General features: G+C 38.4%; 1 protein-coding gene across 18 annotated transcripts in view; it reads left to right on the top strand.

Annotated features, from left to right (window-relative positions):
- ABI3BP (ABI family member 3 binding protein) overlaps positions 1 to 16,520 on the top strand; it is a 262,547-nt gene that overhangs the window by 166,477 nt on the left and 79,550 nt on the right. For 17 of the 18 annotated variants that reach the window (XM_060297984.1, XM_060297993.1, XM_060297987.1 and 14 more), the window contains 13 exons: positions 552 to 584; positions 1,383 to 1,466; positions 2,432 to 2,491; positions 3,328 to 3,411; positions 4,594 to 4,653; positions 7,490 to 7,549; positions 8,363 to 8,446; positions 9,742 to 9,801; positions 10,607 to 10,678; positions 11,836 to 11,895; positions 12,654 to 12,737; positions 14,554 to 14,610; positions 15,869 to 15,928. The exons of the other annotated variant lie outside the window; for it this stretch is intronic. In XM_060297984.1, coding sequence (XP_060153967.1) covers positions 552 to 584; positions 1,383 to 1,466; positions 2,432 to 2,491; positions 3,328 to 3,411; positions 4,594 to 4,653; positions 7,490 to 7,549; positions 8,363 to 8,446; positions 9,742 to 9,801; positions 10,607 to 10,678; positions 11,836 to 11,895; positions 12,654 to 12,737; positions 14,554 to 14,610; positions 15,869 to 15,928 — 858 coding nt within the window. The remainder of the gene's footprint in view (positions 1 to 551; positions 585 to 1,382; positions 1,467 to 2,431; positions 2,492 to 3,327; positions 3,412 to 4,593; positions 4,654 to 7,489; positions 7,550 to 8,362; positions 8,447 to 9,741; positions 9,802 to 10,606; positions 10,679 to 11,835; positions 11,896 to 12,653; positions 12,738 to 14,553; positions 14,611 to 15,868; positions 15,929 to 16,520) is intronic. 18 annotated transcript variants of the gene reach the window in all.

Genomic DNA, 16,520 nt, shown 5'->3' with positions numbered 1-16,520 from the left:
GATGAACTGACAAGTTTTGTAGACTGAATGACGCTTTGTATCTTGCTCTTTTATATGGCTTTGTTTGGACAGAGGTCTTGGTCTTTTTCCAAAGTGGACTCTTAACAAAAAGGAGCGTTGTCTATTTTGGTTATTCATTACCAATATCTGCTTAAATATATCAACAATTGCATCTATCATGACATAGATGTAATTGTTTGTTTTCCAGTATATTGTGTTATAAATTATACTTTCACATTCTTTTCTTACAGTTGTTAACTGTAATGTTTTTAGACAGATGCCTAAAGATTTTTCTAAGCAGAGTTTTCCATTATATTATCAGATGATATAAAAAGCAATACTTGTAGGTAACCATGTAGGGATAATAAGGGTATAACCATTTCATAATATCATATATCTTTGTACCCTCACCTTGGAACTTTGAAAATTTTGCTTTCTGGCCGTAGAACCACACTACCCTAGTGAAGTTCATTTTCAAGAGAGTTTGGTGACTTTTCTTATGTGTTTAACAATTCTTTTTTTTAATTGCTTTCGATCATTTCTTGCTACAGACCTTGAACCTGTTACTACTGGGACATCTTTAGGTAATGATCCTGTACATCCTTCAGCAAGTGCTTTCTTGTTGTCAGACTTATCTATGTTCTGTAGAGACAATGATGTCATAATTTATTGTCATCCTATTGCTGTGTTCATCTTAAAATATAAAAGGCTTTCTTTCTAACATTAATGTGTATAAACTTTAATTCAACACATCTATTTGCTGCATCTCCCAGCTTGTAATTGCATCATGTCAATCTGAGTCTCTGTTTAAATAGTACTGTTTGTTAGAGCTGGGGGCTAAATGTGATTCTCCATATATTCTTTATTTAGACCACCAATATAGTGTCAATTATGATACCATGAAGTTTCTTTAAGCATCTTACTTTCTATATTTCAAGTTCTACATAACTTTTTTTTTTTTGCTTTATTGATGTTGCACCTAATTTTGTGTAGTTATTTTAGTAAATTACCAAGTGGAAAATTTGCCCAAGACTAGTTGTTTTAAATTATAAGTGAATAGTATAGGATGGTTTGAAACTTCTCTCATGCTTTCACAGTTTAGCGTGATTTCTCATTAGGGACGCTTTCAAGAAAATGATAGTCCCTCATCTTCATTTCTTAAACATAATTATAATATAATTTTTAATCTCTAGAGAATTCTCAATTATAAAAGAAAACCTGTTAATATATTAAAGGATAAAATTTCAAACCAAAGTAACAAAGGTGTCTCCACTCAAAAGAACTCTGGCAAGTTCTAGAAGGCTTAGAGCCCGGTTATATCATCCTATTCAGAGGCAACGGAGTCACCAGCACTATAATAATCCTAACTTTTCTTCCTTCAGCTCTAACAACAACAAAGAGACCCCGTCGTCCACGTCCCAAACCTAAAACCACGCCCCATCCAGAAGTACCTCAGACCACACTGGGTAAATATGCTGTTTCTGGTTTAAGGAATCCAAGCATTCTACCCCATCTGGGACCCTGAATTCTGTGCACATAATCGGTACATGCCTTATATATCTCTTAAGAGTAAACACTATTCTTATTAATCCCTTCTATATCCCCATAACCATATTAGCACCTGTGAGACAAATCAGAAGTAGGAATTATGCTTTATTTCCCAAACATTTTGTACTATAGTTGTAAACAAGAGCTGTTCCTGCATAAACAGGTAGAAAATAACATAGGGCAGCATGTGTATACAAATGTAAAATAATTTCTGAAATAGTACAAATGATATATGCTAGAAATATAGTAAATATTTGGAGCAGGAAAAGATCCAGGATAATTAGGGGAAAAAATCAGTGCAGAATTTGGATGAGTGAAGGGTTGAGGGAACAAAGGCTGATAAACAGGGAATGTGCTGAAGGAAGCTGGTGACCAGACAGAGGATGACTTGTTGATAACACTCCTGTTGAATGGGCCTCTATAGGATGAAATAAAGAGGACTGGGATGTCTACTCAAGAGCTTAAGTTTGATCCAGTGGGCTTCACTGATCCTTACTTCTACACAGGACGATGCTTTTTCTATTCTTAGAACTGAAGTTGCTTAGTTTAATATGATACCACAAACTGAGAGGTTGTTCCTCACCTTATTATATTAAATGCCACTCTCTTCACTAAGGACTTAGTGAGTATGGTCTCAGCTTCTTTTTGGCTCTCTGTTCTATGTGTGGTGGGCAGACCCTAGGGTGAAGCCCTACTCCCCACGGCCTCTACCTCTCACCTCCCGCCCCTATAGTTCCTGCCACTTGGTTTTAAACTTTTGTGTAATCCATCCTTGCCCTTCCCTTTTCCCCTTTGAAGCATTATTTTTACTGTTAAGATGAATTTTCTGACATTTCATGCACTCACAAAAATCTCTTTGATTTCTTTTCTTACTTTTGATCAGTTCCTGCCACAATCCCTGAACCAGTTACTCTTAGGACCGAGGCTCCAGGGACGACTGTAGGTAATGACACATTATGTCCATAAGCATCTGCTCCTACTCATTTCAGACTCATTTCGCCACTGTCATAACCACAAGACACTGTGTCATCCTCTGTTGTCATTACCACAAGACTCTGTGTCATCCTCTGTTGTCATTCAATTACTTCCTAATATATTGAAGAGTATTAAAACAACTCATTTGTTATTCAAAGAATCAAGTATGAACTTAGCTTAGTATACATATCTGTAAGGCAATGCGTTTGAATTTGTGGCATCTCATCCCTATGTAACCTTTTAATCACATTCTGTGTTACTGAGTTTCAGACACAATCAATGGGGGTTAGGGGTGGGAGTGTCTGTCCTTGATCCAAACTGAGTACAGTGTCACAGCCATTATGGTGTGACGTAATTCTTACGCAGATCTAAATTCCTATATTTTTTACTACGTGCACGATTTTGTTTTTATTTTGCCATTTTAGATAATGGTAGTCTTTTTTCAGTAAGGAGTGAAATAGAAAATATGTCCAAGGCTAGTAAATTGAAGTTACCAGCACCATCATTAGTGTAAAGTCACCCTACCCCTTCCCCACCATCACAATAATTCAGTAGGTTTTTGGAAATTTTTTCATTCCAAAATCCCTTCTGAGAATATCCTTGATATATCAACTCAGGTTTCTGTGTGATTTTTGTTTTTCACAGTAATATAAGTGATAAAAAGAGGCAATCATCAAATACGGACAAATGTTTCAAACTCAAAAGAAAAATTTCCTGCAATTCAAGAAATTATAACAACTATAATCCTATCCACAGCTTCTGGAACTAAAAACACTCTATTAACCTGAAGTTTTTTTCCTTTAGCCCCCAAAGTGCCTCAGCGAACTCATCATCCACATCCCAAATCTGAAACCACACGGAATCCTGAAACACCTCAGACTGAACTGGGTAAATGTGTAGATCCTGGTTGAGGAATCCTGCAGCCCATCCCTGTGAGGTCTAGAGAAAGTGAAGGGGCAAGTCAGGGCCAGCGGCCACTTTCACTCCAGAGCAGACAACCAGAACACAGTCGGACAGGTCTTAGGGGGTAGCCAAATTCCTTCCCCTTTGTGAATTAGAATCTTCTCTCTAAATGTCTATTTCATTGGCTTCTCATTCAATTCTATCCATCCTTTATATATTGAATGTGTGTAGTGGACTGAAACAGCTATAGGTCAAACATATATTTGGGCAAATAGACTATTTCTTGGTAACTATTAAAGTTGTATAAGTCATAGTACAGATCTAAGGCAGGAGTTAGCAAATATTTTCTATAAAGGGCAAGATAGTAAATATTTGGGGCTTTGTGGCCCCAATAATCTCTGATGTATAGTTTTCTTTTTTCCCTTTTTTTTTTTTAACAATCACTTAAAAATGGAAATGGGCTATATGAAAACAAGCCATGGGCAACGTTTGGCCTATGGGCCATAGTTTGTGAACCCCTGGTTTAAAGAAACGGTCAGCGTGGGCCAGAATAGTTAGGAAGGGCTTGAGCATTGAAATCACTATAGATTTGGATGGCTGGGGCGCGAGAGGGTGGGGTGAAGAAGTTCAGAAGACAGGACCTGTGTGGAGGCCAGCGAGAGGAGACAGAGGCTTCTCGGACCAGTGAAGGCTGTCAGCTTCTAGGTGCTGATCAGAGCATTTTATTGAAGCTGTTGTAGCTAAATGGGCTCAAAGGACCAGCTGAAAAGGAATTTTTACTCTTGGACTTAGGAGTTTGGGTTTCATGTAAGAATCATCATGATCCATGCATGGTAGGCTTTCCCGGGCATGAGACAGAAGGATACAGCTGAACCACAGGCTGAATGGCTGCCCTTTATCTTGCTCTCTTAAGTACCCCAGTTGGGCAAAGCTTGTTGTCTCTTTCCAAAGATGAGTTTCTAGCAAGATGGGGAGGGTCTACTTTGGCACATTACCTAGACTAGGATCATCACAGAATGAGAAACTTCAGGGACACTTCTCAGGGACAGTTATCTGAGTACAGAGACAATCCTTCCTGAGTGATAAACTGGTACCCGAGTGCAGACACACCATATCCCTCTGAGACTGTATAAATGTTTAACATTTTTTATTATTATTTTTGGTCAGTTCCTGCCACAGTCCTTGAAGCAGTTACTCCTATCAAAGAGGCTCCAGGGACAGCATTCGGTAATGCCACTTTCTGACCTTCAGCAAGCACTTTTTCTGCTCAGTGTCAAACTTCTGCCCATTCCCCTCTGTTGCCATTTAGTTACATTCTTTACCTGGTGAGTTAAATGTGCATAAAGCAAGTTACTTCTTATTCTAAAGAGAGTTATCCCTGGATCTAGTTTGGGATTTCTTCCTGCCCTGTAACTTAATTAAAATTTTTTTCAGTTAAAATTTTTTTCAAGCCAGTTTGCTTTTAGCTCAACCAGAGTTCTTTGTTAAGGTAAATTTCATGTATTTATAAGAGTGCCTGATCCTGATCTATGCTAACCAGGCTGTGACAGGGAAGTTTCTTTATACATCCTTTATACACCTGCCTTTTTTATCTGCCTGTTTTTTTTTTTTTTTTTGCGGTACGCGGGCCTCTCACTGTTGTGGCCTCTCCCGTTGTGGAGCACAGGCTCCAGACGCGCAGGCTCAGCGGCCATGGCTCACGGGCCCAGCCGCTCCGCGGCATGTGGGATCCTCCCGGACCGGGGCACGAACCCGTGTCCCCTGCATTGTCAGGCGGACTCTCAACCATTGCGCCACCAGGGAAGCCCTATCTGCCTGGTTTTTTTGTTGTTTTGTTAACATTTGGGTAATATGTTTTTAGTGAATTGTCTAACAGATAATGTGATCAAGGCTAATAAGTTTAAATAGTAAGCCCCATCCTTAAGGTGAATCTGACTCCCCCTTAATCTCCACCATAGCTTAGAAATGATTCTTAACCTTTTTAATGCAGTCAGGGGACTCTAGGAGAATGTGTTAAAAGATACCAATCTTGACTCTCTGAATTAATAATTCATTTTAATGTGTCAACTTTGTCCCCAAAGTATCTTCAATAACAAAGGAAGATACAGTAGCATAGTAGGGCCAAACTTTTCACACTAGAAAGAAACATTTCCTGAAACTGAAGAAAATCTATCAAGCTTTGGAAAATTTAAAGAAGATTCTGTTCAAAAACCTGTAAGTTGCAGAAGCTTTAAAGTAACAGAAACTTATCTTTTTCTACTTCCAAAAACATCCCAGCGGACATGTCATTCACAACACAAACTTAAAACCACTCCAAGTTCAGATGCAGCAGAGATTACACCAGACAAAAGCAGGGCCCTTGGCTTAAGGAGCCTGGCAGCCTGTCACTGGTTGAAAATGTAAACCCATATACTCCCTAGTGAGGGAACCATGAAGAGTCCTTGCCCCTTCAGAACTGGCAAGGAGTTCATGTTTGGAAGAGACATAACCTTCTCTCCAATTCTGGATAGTAAGAGACATGTTATACTTCTCAGTCTGCAGGTTAGTTGAGCACAAACGCTTTTCTTGTGTGAAAATCCTAGAGGATGAAAACAGGGCAGGGTGTTTTTGCAAATTCAAGATTTTTCTTAGGTACACAAACATTAAGTGTAGACTGATTATAGTGGCTCTTTTTTTTAAATGGAAATATATATATTTTATTTTTTAACGCACATATAATCCAAAATGGGTGCTTTTGGTCTTTAGTTCTTCCCTAACTGGTGATGGAGGGACCCCAAATTCTCTCATCTCATACATCTATAGCAAGTCTTAAAGAAGCGAAAAATCAGTGTGGGCTTCAGTAGAGCAGAGAAGGAGTTTGGGCCTTGACGTCACATCAGAATTTGCACAAGTGGATAGGTGAGAGTGAACAAGATGAAAACATAGGATATGTAGAGAGGCAACCAGAGGGGGCAGAGTCCCTGCTTCTTCTAAGTGCCAGGCAAAACATTTTTGTTGGTGATGATGCATTTTAATGACACTAGTTGAATAAGGCTAGTATTGTTCTTAATGAGCATCAGAAGTCTCTTCTTCCCATACTTGGATAGTTTTCCCTGTACTGAGAGTGGACAGGTGCTTTACTGGATGCCACAGACTAAGAAGTTGCCTCTTACCTAGTCTTCTTGTCTGGACAGAAGTCACAAGATCTTTCCAAAGCTGAGTTCTCAGCAAGATTATCAGAACAGTTTTTGGCTATTTGTGTAATGGCTGCTTGGTTATTTAGGAACTTCTTCTGCAACCATAATTTGATAAACATAGTAGATATTTTCTTTATTCAGCATCCACAGAAGTACAGGTTAGTTTTTCACGTGCTTCTTGAGGGTTGTTAGAAACATACTTAAGTAAAAGCCTAACAATATCCTAAAGTCTACCATAGCAGACTCAGATATTCAAGCACTAACTATGGGAACTTTCCCTTTTGTGGTGCTAAACAGAGACCAAAGGTAATGACTATCTCATGAGATGAAGAAGTCCCTAACTACAGTTTGGCCAAGTCTGAGCACAACAATTGATTTCCCTTTCTATTAGTCTGCTGGGGCTGCTGTAACAAAATACCACAGACTGGGTGGCTTAAACAACAGAAATCTATTTCTCACAGCTATGGAGGCTGGAAGTCTAAGATCAAGGTATCAGCAGGTTTAATATGTCCTGAGGTCCCTCTCCTTGGCTTGCAGATGGCTACCATCTTATTGTGTCCTCCCAGGGCCTTCTCTCTATGTGTGAGCGTCCCGGTGTCTCTCCCTCTCCTTTATAAGGACAGTAGTCCTATTGGCTTACAGCCCCACCCTTATGACCTCCTTTAACCTTAACTTCATCTTTAAAGACCTAACTCCAAACACAGTCACATTGGGAGTTAGGACTTCAACAAATGAATTCTGAGGAGAGGCAATTCAGTCCATAACACCCTTCATTCAGAAATTAAAAAAAAATATTCTAGAGGCAATGTTACACTGGCAAGATTCATTTTGAAATGAATGTTGTAGCTCTTCATACACATTTTTTTAAAAACCTCTTGTTTATTCAGTTCCTGTTACAGACCTTGAACCTGTTACTTTTACAACTGAGACCTCTGGGACCACATTAGGTAATGACCCTGTGCCACTTGCCTAGATCTTTTGCTGCTCCTTGTACAGTCTGTTCAGTCTCCATCCTCATCACATGGCTTTTCCTCTTTCACGAGATGACCACTATCATCCTGCACTGCCACTCGGCCACTGTCTTCACTTGAAGAGCCCTGAAGCCTCTTAAAAACAAGGTTCCTGTTGTTTTTAGGAGAGCAGGCATGAGCTTAGTTCAAAACGTTTACCTGCCACGTGGGGCATTTGAAATCATCACATCGCCTTGTGCTTCGTTGAACAGTGTTCTGTGTTAAAGCTGAGTTTCAAACAAATTGGGATCTATTTCCTCTCTAGGCTGATCAGCAATAACAGCTACTCTTAAGCTCCTTTGCCATCTAAGTTTCTAGATTTTTAAAAAACTATTTGCATGGTATGTTTGTTTCTTTGTTGGTGTTTTAAGTAATGATGTGTTTTATTACTAATTTGACAAATAGGCAATTATCCAAATCTGAAGTTAGGGTCTCACTGTGACCCTAACTTCCCCTCCCCTTGCACCAGAACTGGTCCTTCTCATTTTTCCCCCAGTGAGGAAGTTCTATGAGTATCTGATTACAAGTGCTAATTTTCATGCCTTGAATGAGTAATTTGACTGTAAACATGAGTTTGCCTCCAAAGTACCCTCAACCTTAAAAAAAAAAAGATGCATTGGCATAAAATGAGTAAAAATTTTAAACTACAAATTCATGGAACTTTAAAAACTCTAACAGGTTTTGGAAAAACCTCTCCTCAGTACCCAGAGCCATACAATGTAGAATAACATAAGGCTTTCCTTTCTTTAGCTACCAAAGCATCAAAAAGACCTCGTCGTCCACGTCCCAGACCTAAAACCACACCAAGCCCTCAAGCACCTCAGACCAAACCGGGTAAATGTGTGATTCGTTGGTTTAAGGGTGAGCCATAGTAACCTGTCCAATTGAGGACGCAAAGCAGTGCCAAGCTCATATTCTCTCTAAGCATGAAGTCATGAGGCATCATCAGTAATGTCTCCTCTACCAGGTGTTGAGGAGAACATGACTGGGTGAGATACAGTTGGTGCCAGAATACCATATTCTTTTTATGTGTGAGTCTTGACATACATTTAGTATAGTTTTTACTATAAAATTCCAGTTTTACTTCTTTAGCAAAGCCAATATATTACGTTCAAGTAAATAAACAAATTGTAAGTACCTTGCAAATTCCTGGACCAATATTGCCAACTGTGGGTGATATGCCAGCTGTGGGAGACATTTCATTTCTAAAACTGTAAAGTTGAGAATATGTTTGCATGGTACAAGGGAAAAGATCAAGGTGGACTGGACTTGGACCTTGGACCTTGGGCTTTAGGCCCACTACAGGATTTGAATGCATGGAGGGAAATGTGACCCAAGGCAGAAGAACCAGAAGTGTGGTGGTTGGGGGTACCTAGAACAGACTGTCCTACTTCTCATGGTCAAAACCTGGCTGTTGATGATGCTACATTTGGATGGATCCATCCAGTCATTTGAAAGAGGATTTTGAGGACCTGGTTCAAGAGCTTAGATTTGATAGAGAGACATCAACAGTCTTTGATTTCCACTTTTTCTGGGCTTAGGCCAGAGAGATACTCTACTGAGTATTTCAGACTGAGTAACCATCTTTATCCTGCTCTTTTATTTGTCATGGTTTGGACAGAGGTCTCAGACTCTTTCCATAGACAAGCTCTTAGCAAGACCAACACCATCCACATCAATGATTAATTTTTATATCTGTTTCAAACTTATAAACTGTCTATTGTATCCATGTTTACTTAAACACAGTAAGGGCTTGTTTTCAGCCTCCATAGAAGCACAGGTTGATCAGATTTTTTTAAAGACAGTTTCTTTTTTCAGTGTACATTAGGTAAATGCCTAAAAATATTTTCCAGTGCAGAGTTTTCCATATCAATTAGAATCCATTAGTTAAAACCTAGGAGAATTTCATGTTGACTCAAGATATTTCCAGGGATAAGCCTAAGACTGACCATGACTATCGTTTGGCCAAATGTTCAAAGAACAATCCTCTACTCCTTCTCTGTTTTTTTTTTTTTTCTTTGTTTCTGTAGAAGGAATGATATATAAGCAAGTTTTGTTGGGGTGTGAATGTTCTAACTTTTCATGTATTTTTAAATCTCTTTGGTTTACTGTATTGTTTTTTTGGTCAGTTCCTGCTACAGTCCTTGAACCTGTCACTCTTAGACCAGAGGCCCCCAGAACAACATTAGGTAATGATAAACTGTGTTTTCAATGAGACTTATCCTGCTTGTTGTCAGACCCAGAGTTTCATCTTGCTCCATGTAACAACAGTTTTATTCTTTGTGGCCATTCAATTACATTCTTCTTAAAATTATGAAAACACTTAAATTACCTGTTCTTTTTAATAGAACTAGTCATGTGTGACCCTACTTTAGGATATTTATTTGCCACGTAACCTGTTTGAAATTGTGTCATTCTGTGTTTTATTCCAGTGGTGCTTGTGGTAAAACTGGTTTTCAAACACATCCCAATCTCCCTCTTATCTAGACAGATAAAGTCATCAACAGCTCTCATAGGGCCAGGAGGATCCATTCATTGCATATCTACATTTCTACCTTTTTTCTATTTGCATAGTATTTTGTTGTTTTGTTTCCATTTAGGTAATAATACGTTTTTATTTTAATAGTTAGAACATGTACGAAAGATTGGAAGATTAAATTATAAACTTCAGATTGAGTATGACTATTCTTCATTATCCATTAAAATTTAGCAACAGTTCTTAACCTTTTTGTTGCCCAGTCAAGCTGCTCTATGAGACTTTGATTATAATTACTAATCTTTATTTCTTATATTAAAAAGTGATTTTTGTCTTCAAAGAATCTTCTTTGGTAAAAGAAGATATAAAAGGAGTTATGTATATGACAAAAATCTCAAACTAAACAGGCAAAAATCTAACAAGGTGTAGAAGATCTAGAGTCATGTTTTTTGCCTCCCGTAGCTTCCAGAACCATGGCTGATGTAGTTATGTAATAACCCAAGAATTTCTTCCTTCAGCTTCCAAAACATCACAACAGACAATTCATCCACATCCACATCCAAGTCCTGAAGTACCTGAGTCCAAACCAGGTAAACTTGTGTTCCTGGTTTAGAGTCCCAACAACCTAACCCAGCAGGGTGTTGAGTAATCCCAGTTTTGGGGAGTAACCAATACGCCCCATGAGAGTAAAGATACAACTCGTATTAAGCTGCAGTTCCCACTGTGGAGCTGGCAAGAAGAGCACAGTAGGGGGAGATCTGTGGGGCAGCTGAATGCCTCTTGCTTCCTCTGTAAAATCTTTGTCACTGTGCATTTTATTAAATTCCATTTATCTCTTGAAAATAAAGCTTCTTGTGAAAAATTAGGCATATTCAGTTCAAATTGACAAACACTAAGTGCCTTCAGTATCCTCCAAGTTGTATACCTCTAAAGATGCTAATGTGTCAGATGTGGGAGACATGTTTTAGTCCTCAAACCTGCAAGACAGTTAAGAACAAAAGCATTTCCTTTGTAAATAAAATAGAAGACGGCATTAGGCAGTATCTATGCAAATACAAGAATGATATTTGGGTGCTACCAACAAGATGTGCTAGGGACATAAATATTTGGAGCAGGGAAAGATAAATTTAAAAAGAGTGGAGCCTTGAAATCATCCTAGTACATAGATGAGTAGAAAGATGGAAAGGAATAAAATCAGAAAGAATGGATATAAGTAGAAACCAACCAAAGGAGAAAGTCTAACTGTAATACTAGTATAAAGGATGTCTGACTTCAAGGTGGTAGTCAAAGCTTTTCTAGATCTTGATTGGTCCATGGACTCCCATGGTGGAGATCTTTAGGCACCTGATGAAGCAGTTGAGATTTGATCAAGTATATATCAGCAAGCTGTTCTTTGCTCATGAAGGCATGTTCTTTCTTTGCTTAGTCTGGAGGGATACCCAATTTGATTCATCATGCTGAGGCCTCAGCTTCTTTCCAAAGATAAGTTCTTAGCAATACCCACACATCCCACATTGGCTTATTAGTTAGAATCAGATCATCAAAGAAGGAGGAATAAGGAAATAGGTACCTGACTGAGGTATGGCTAATTTTTAGGAAATCAACTTTTACTCTTCTAGTTTAAGAGTTTTTATAAGTTGCTATGTAGTTCTAGAACCTATATTATACTAGTAAGATTCTTTTTGAAGTAAATATTTTGAGTTTATTTAAAACAATCACTTGGTTTATTTTTAATACTTTTGGTCAGCTCCTACTGCAGACTTTGAACCTGTTACATTCAGAACTGAGGCTTGGGTGACAACACAAGGTAATAACACATTGTGATCCTCTCAAACTCATTCCATCAACATTGAAGCTACAGGTTCTTTTGCTTCATAAAGCTACATTGTCATCCTCTGTTGTCACTCCATGATATTCTTCATCCTAAAAGAATTGAAGTCTCTGACTCTTAAAACAAGTTATTCCTTGTTTTTAAGAGAGCCGTGCATGAACCTAACTCAGGTCAACTGTTATACATGTAATCATCTGAAATTGTTTTTGTCATCTTGTATGTTTTTTAACCAATGTTTTGTAAAAGCTGGGTTTAAAAAGCAATTCTCTTGACTCTAACGACTATTATGGTGTCAGGGAGGGTTCTTTGTGGATCTAAAGGTCTACTGTTTTTTTTAACTGTGATATTTGTTCTTTAACTGACATTTTAGTTAATGACATGGTCTTATTTTAGTAAACTGTCAAAGAGTTTGTACCTGGCTATCACCACTACCATAATATTTTAGCAGTGATTCTTATCCTTTTTATTCAAGCAAGAGTTCTATGAATGATTCTTCACTTCTTGAATTATTCTTCACTATTATAATTGACTCATTGCCAATGAACTTTAACTTGTAAAAAAAAAACCATACTATTATAATAAGGGTGAAAGTTTCCGATTAAAAAGTTACAAAGACACATTTCCTAAAATATGAGGAAATCTAATAAGTTTTAGGAAACCTAGAGCCATGTGTCATGCTACCCATAGCTTCTGAACTACAGACTCTATAGTAACTGAAGGTTTTCTTTCTTCAGCTCCTAAAACATCAAAACGGACCCGTCGTCCACGTCCCAAACCTAAAACCACACCAACTCCTGAGGCACCTCAAACCAAACTGGGTAAATGTGGGTCTCTCGTTAAAGGACTGAGTCCTTGCAGCTCTTGGGAGTCTGGGTTTGATGCTAGTAGTGGGAGTGATAGCCGCTGTGAGCCCCATGTGGGTAAAGGCACAAAATGACCTGCTGCTGCTTCCCCATTAGCAAAGGAAAACATGATGGGGGAGACGCGCGTGGCAGCTGAATTCCCTGTGCTTTCTACACAAGGATCTACTCTTTTACTATGTATTTTATTTGCTTTTTCTTATTCCATTCCATTCTTCTCTTAGAAAAAAATGTCTTAAATAGAACCAAGCATTTTTATCTCAAGAGACAAACACGAAGTGCCTTCCGTCTCCCCACAGCCCATCAAGACCTGTGAGGATATCACAGAAGCTGGCGGCTTGTTTTTACTTTGCAGTCTGTAGTAGAGTCAAATTCAGAACCTGCCTCAACGTGAAACATTAAAAGATTGAACCAAGGCAGTGTGTCTGTGCAAACTGAGCTGGTTTGTTTTTTTTTTTTTTTTTTTTTGGTACACCGGCCTCTCACTGTTGTGGCCTCTCCCGTTGTGGAGCACAGCCTCCGGACACGCAGGCTCAGCGGCCATGGCTCACGGGCCTAGCCGCTCTGCGGCATGTGGGATCTTCCCAGACCGGGGCACGAACCCGTCTCCCCTGCATCGGTAGGCGGACTCTCAACCACTGCGCCACCAGGGAAGCCCTGAGCTGTTTTTTATAGGGGTTATAAACATCTCTGAGCTGAAAGAGAGAAAAGTCTGTGAAGGACAGGAATAAGGAGTTGGAACGAGGTTGGGTCTTAAAATCATGGAGATAGACAGAAAGTAAGGTGTAGAGACCAACCAGAGAGCACAGACTTCTGGAATAAGGGAGGTTCTGCTTCCAAGAGGTGATGAATAGTACTGAGTTTGGATGGGTCCATAGGAGCAGTTGAAGAAAATCCTTGAAAGTATGACTCAGAAGTTTGGGTCTGACCCTAGAAGCATCAGTGATCTCTTCTGCAACTGTCTCTCCCTCCTATCTAGGGTATGGAATTTATGTGATTAGAGCAGAGAGCTGCTCTTCTGGGCATCACACACTATATGTTCTTTATCCTGATTTGCTGAGTGCCTTTGCCTCAAACAAGGTCTCAGCCTATTTCTAAATATGAGCTCTCAACAAGATCTACAAGATTCACTTTGCTTAATTCTTTTCTACGGCTCCTTTCAAACACGAAAGCTATTTATTGTATCCATGCTTATTTAGACATGCTATTTTCTTTCTTTTCTTCCAGTTTTATTGAGATATAATTGGCATACAGCACTGTATAAGTTTAAGGTGTACAGAATAATGATTTGACTTATGTACATCGTGAAATGATGACCACAATAACTTTACTTAGTTTAATCCATCATCTCGTGTAGCTACAAAATTAAAGAAATAGAAAAAAAGATATTTTTCTTCCTTGTGATGAACACTTGGACACGCTGTTTTCTTAAAGCTTCCACAGAAAAGCCAGCTGCCATAACAGTTACATAAGTATACATTTGGTAAAATGTTTAAAGTTTCCTAGGTCAGTCTTCTACAATGATTGGAATTAGGTACTTAGACACCTAGGAGAATATCATGTTGACTTTATTGAGATATTTATCAGTTTGTGTAGGCTGTGACTATCTCATAAAGAAAGTTTACCTGGCTTTAGGTGACCAAATCTTTAATATCAAGTATGCAATTTCAGAAAAATAATTTCAAATTGTAATATACCTATTGAAGCACTATTATACTGGTAAGATTTAATTTGCTGACTTTTCACATGTGTTTATTTCCTTGCTTTTGACTAGTTCCCACTGCAGATCTTGAACCTGGTACTTTTAGAACTGAAGCTCCAGAAATCGTGGGTAATGAGAATGCGTGTCCTTCAAATAGTGCTTTTCCTGCTCATTGTCATACCATTGTAGCCACAGGTTCTCCTGCATCTTAAAACCATTTCTATACCCTCTGTTGTCATTCCATTACAGTCTTTACCTTGCAATTTTGCTACGTTCTATGTCAGGTTATCTGTTGAATTTAAGAGAACTGTGTGTATACTAATTTCAGGATGTCAAACTGCTATGTAACCACTCAATGCTGTGTCATGTGATCACGTGCATTTGCTTAAATAGCATTGGCTATTTTTTTTTTTTTTTTTTTTTTGTGGTACGCGGGCCTCTCACTGTTGTGGCCTCTCCCATTGTGGAGCACAGGCTCCGGACGCACAGGCTCAGCAGCCATGGCTCACGGGCCCAGCCGCTCCGCGGCATGTGGGATCCTCCCGGACCGGGGCACGAACTCTTGTCCCCTGCATCGGCAGGCGGACTGTCAACCACTGCGCCACCAGGGAAGCCCTGCATTGGCTATTTTAAGCTTCCTTTCAAACATGAATTTCCATCTATCCCTTATTTTCATCACTTGCTTTTTCCTCATCAATTGTGGAAATACCATGTTTTTTTGATTGTGTTACTTTTTATTGAATTAGTATCTATATGATTATATTGGTAGATCTCTTGTTTCAAGGAATGATGTTTTTAGTTAATGGTCAAATTTTTGAATGTGCCTGAGTCTTGAAGGTTTAAATGATGGGCTTTTGTGATAGAGTAGGCTGACTCTTCCTCCTTCTCTAACAGGGTTTGACGGAGTTTCTTAACTTTTATTGAATCAAGGACCACTTTGAAATTTTGATGAACACACTCCATTTGTTACATTGATCCTTATACTTTCAAACATATGAGCTCATTATTGTACCCACAATTATTGAAATAGTAGACATTTATGTCAACTTGTATAGAAGTACAAATAGACTGATAAATGCTTTTTCCAGTAGTTAGAAAAGTATATATTATATAAATGTGTAAAACGCTTGTCCAGCAGAGTCTTTCATACCAGAATCAGATAATCAAACATGTAGAATTTCTTGTTGACCATAGTGATATTGAGCAAAGTGCAATGGTGTACCTATTTTATGAGATTAATTGATATTCACCACAATTTGGTCAAATTTGCAAAGAACAAGTGCGTGTCTCTTTTCTCTCAGTCCTGAAGCTTAACAACTGGCTTCTGAAATTAGTCTTCAAGTGAATTTTTAAAATCTCTTTGGTTTATTTTATTATTTTTGGCCAGTTCTTCCTACAGTCCTTGAACATGTCACTCCTAGAACCAAGGCTCCAGAAACAACGTTAGGTAATGATATTCCGTGTTCCTCAACAATTTTTTCCTGCTCATTGTCAATCCATTCTATCATCATCATCATTGTAATAACATTATCACCAGCTTCATAAGACTATCTTGTCATCCTCTGCTGTTCTTCAACTTTATTTTTCTTCTTAATGAGTATGGAAGACTCTAAAAAGAAGTTACCTGTTGTTTTTAAAAGCTATGCGTGGACTTAGATCAAAATGTCTGTCTACCATGTAATCTTAATTGAATTTGTATCATGTACTTTTGTCTAAACAGTGCTCACATTTAAAGCTTAGTTTCAGACATGGAAATGTCTATGTCTTCTCTAGACCAATTAAATCATAACAATTTGTATGGTTCCATGGATGGGGGGCATATTTAATTTCTTAGTGTGAACTTACTATGGTTTGATGATACTCCTTACCTTTTTTAGACATTTACAAGACTCTTCATTTCTTGACTTAATTTTATGTGCGATTTTTACCTCCGAAGAATCTTCAGTGATAAAAGAATTAACAAAATAGGCAAACATATTTGCATCTTTAAAATATATGTCTTAAATTTCAAGGAGAAAATCTGGAACCTTATTTCCAAA

Source organism: Globicephala melas, chromosome 4 (assembly GCF_963455315.2).
Source record: "Globicephala melas chromosome 4, mGloMel1.2, whole genome shotgun sequence".
NCBI classification, from domain to species: Eukaryota; Metazoa; Chordata; class Mammalia; order Artiodactyla; family Delphinidae; genus Globicephala; species Globicephala melas.
The sequence above is the reverse complement of the archived record's forward strand: the minus strand, read 5'-3'. Positions and strand labels throughout refer to the sequence as shown.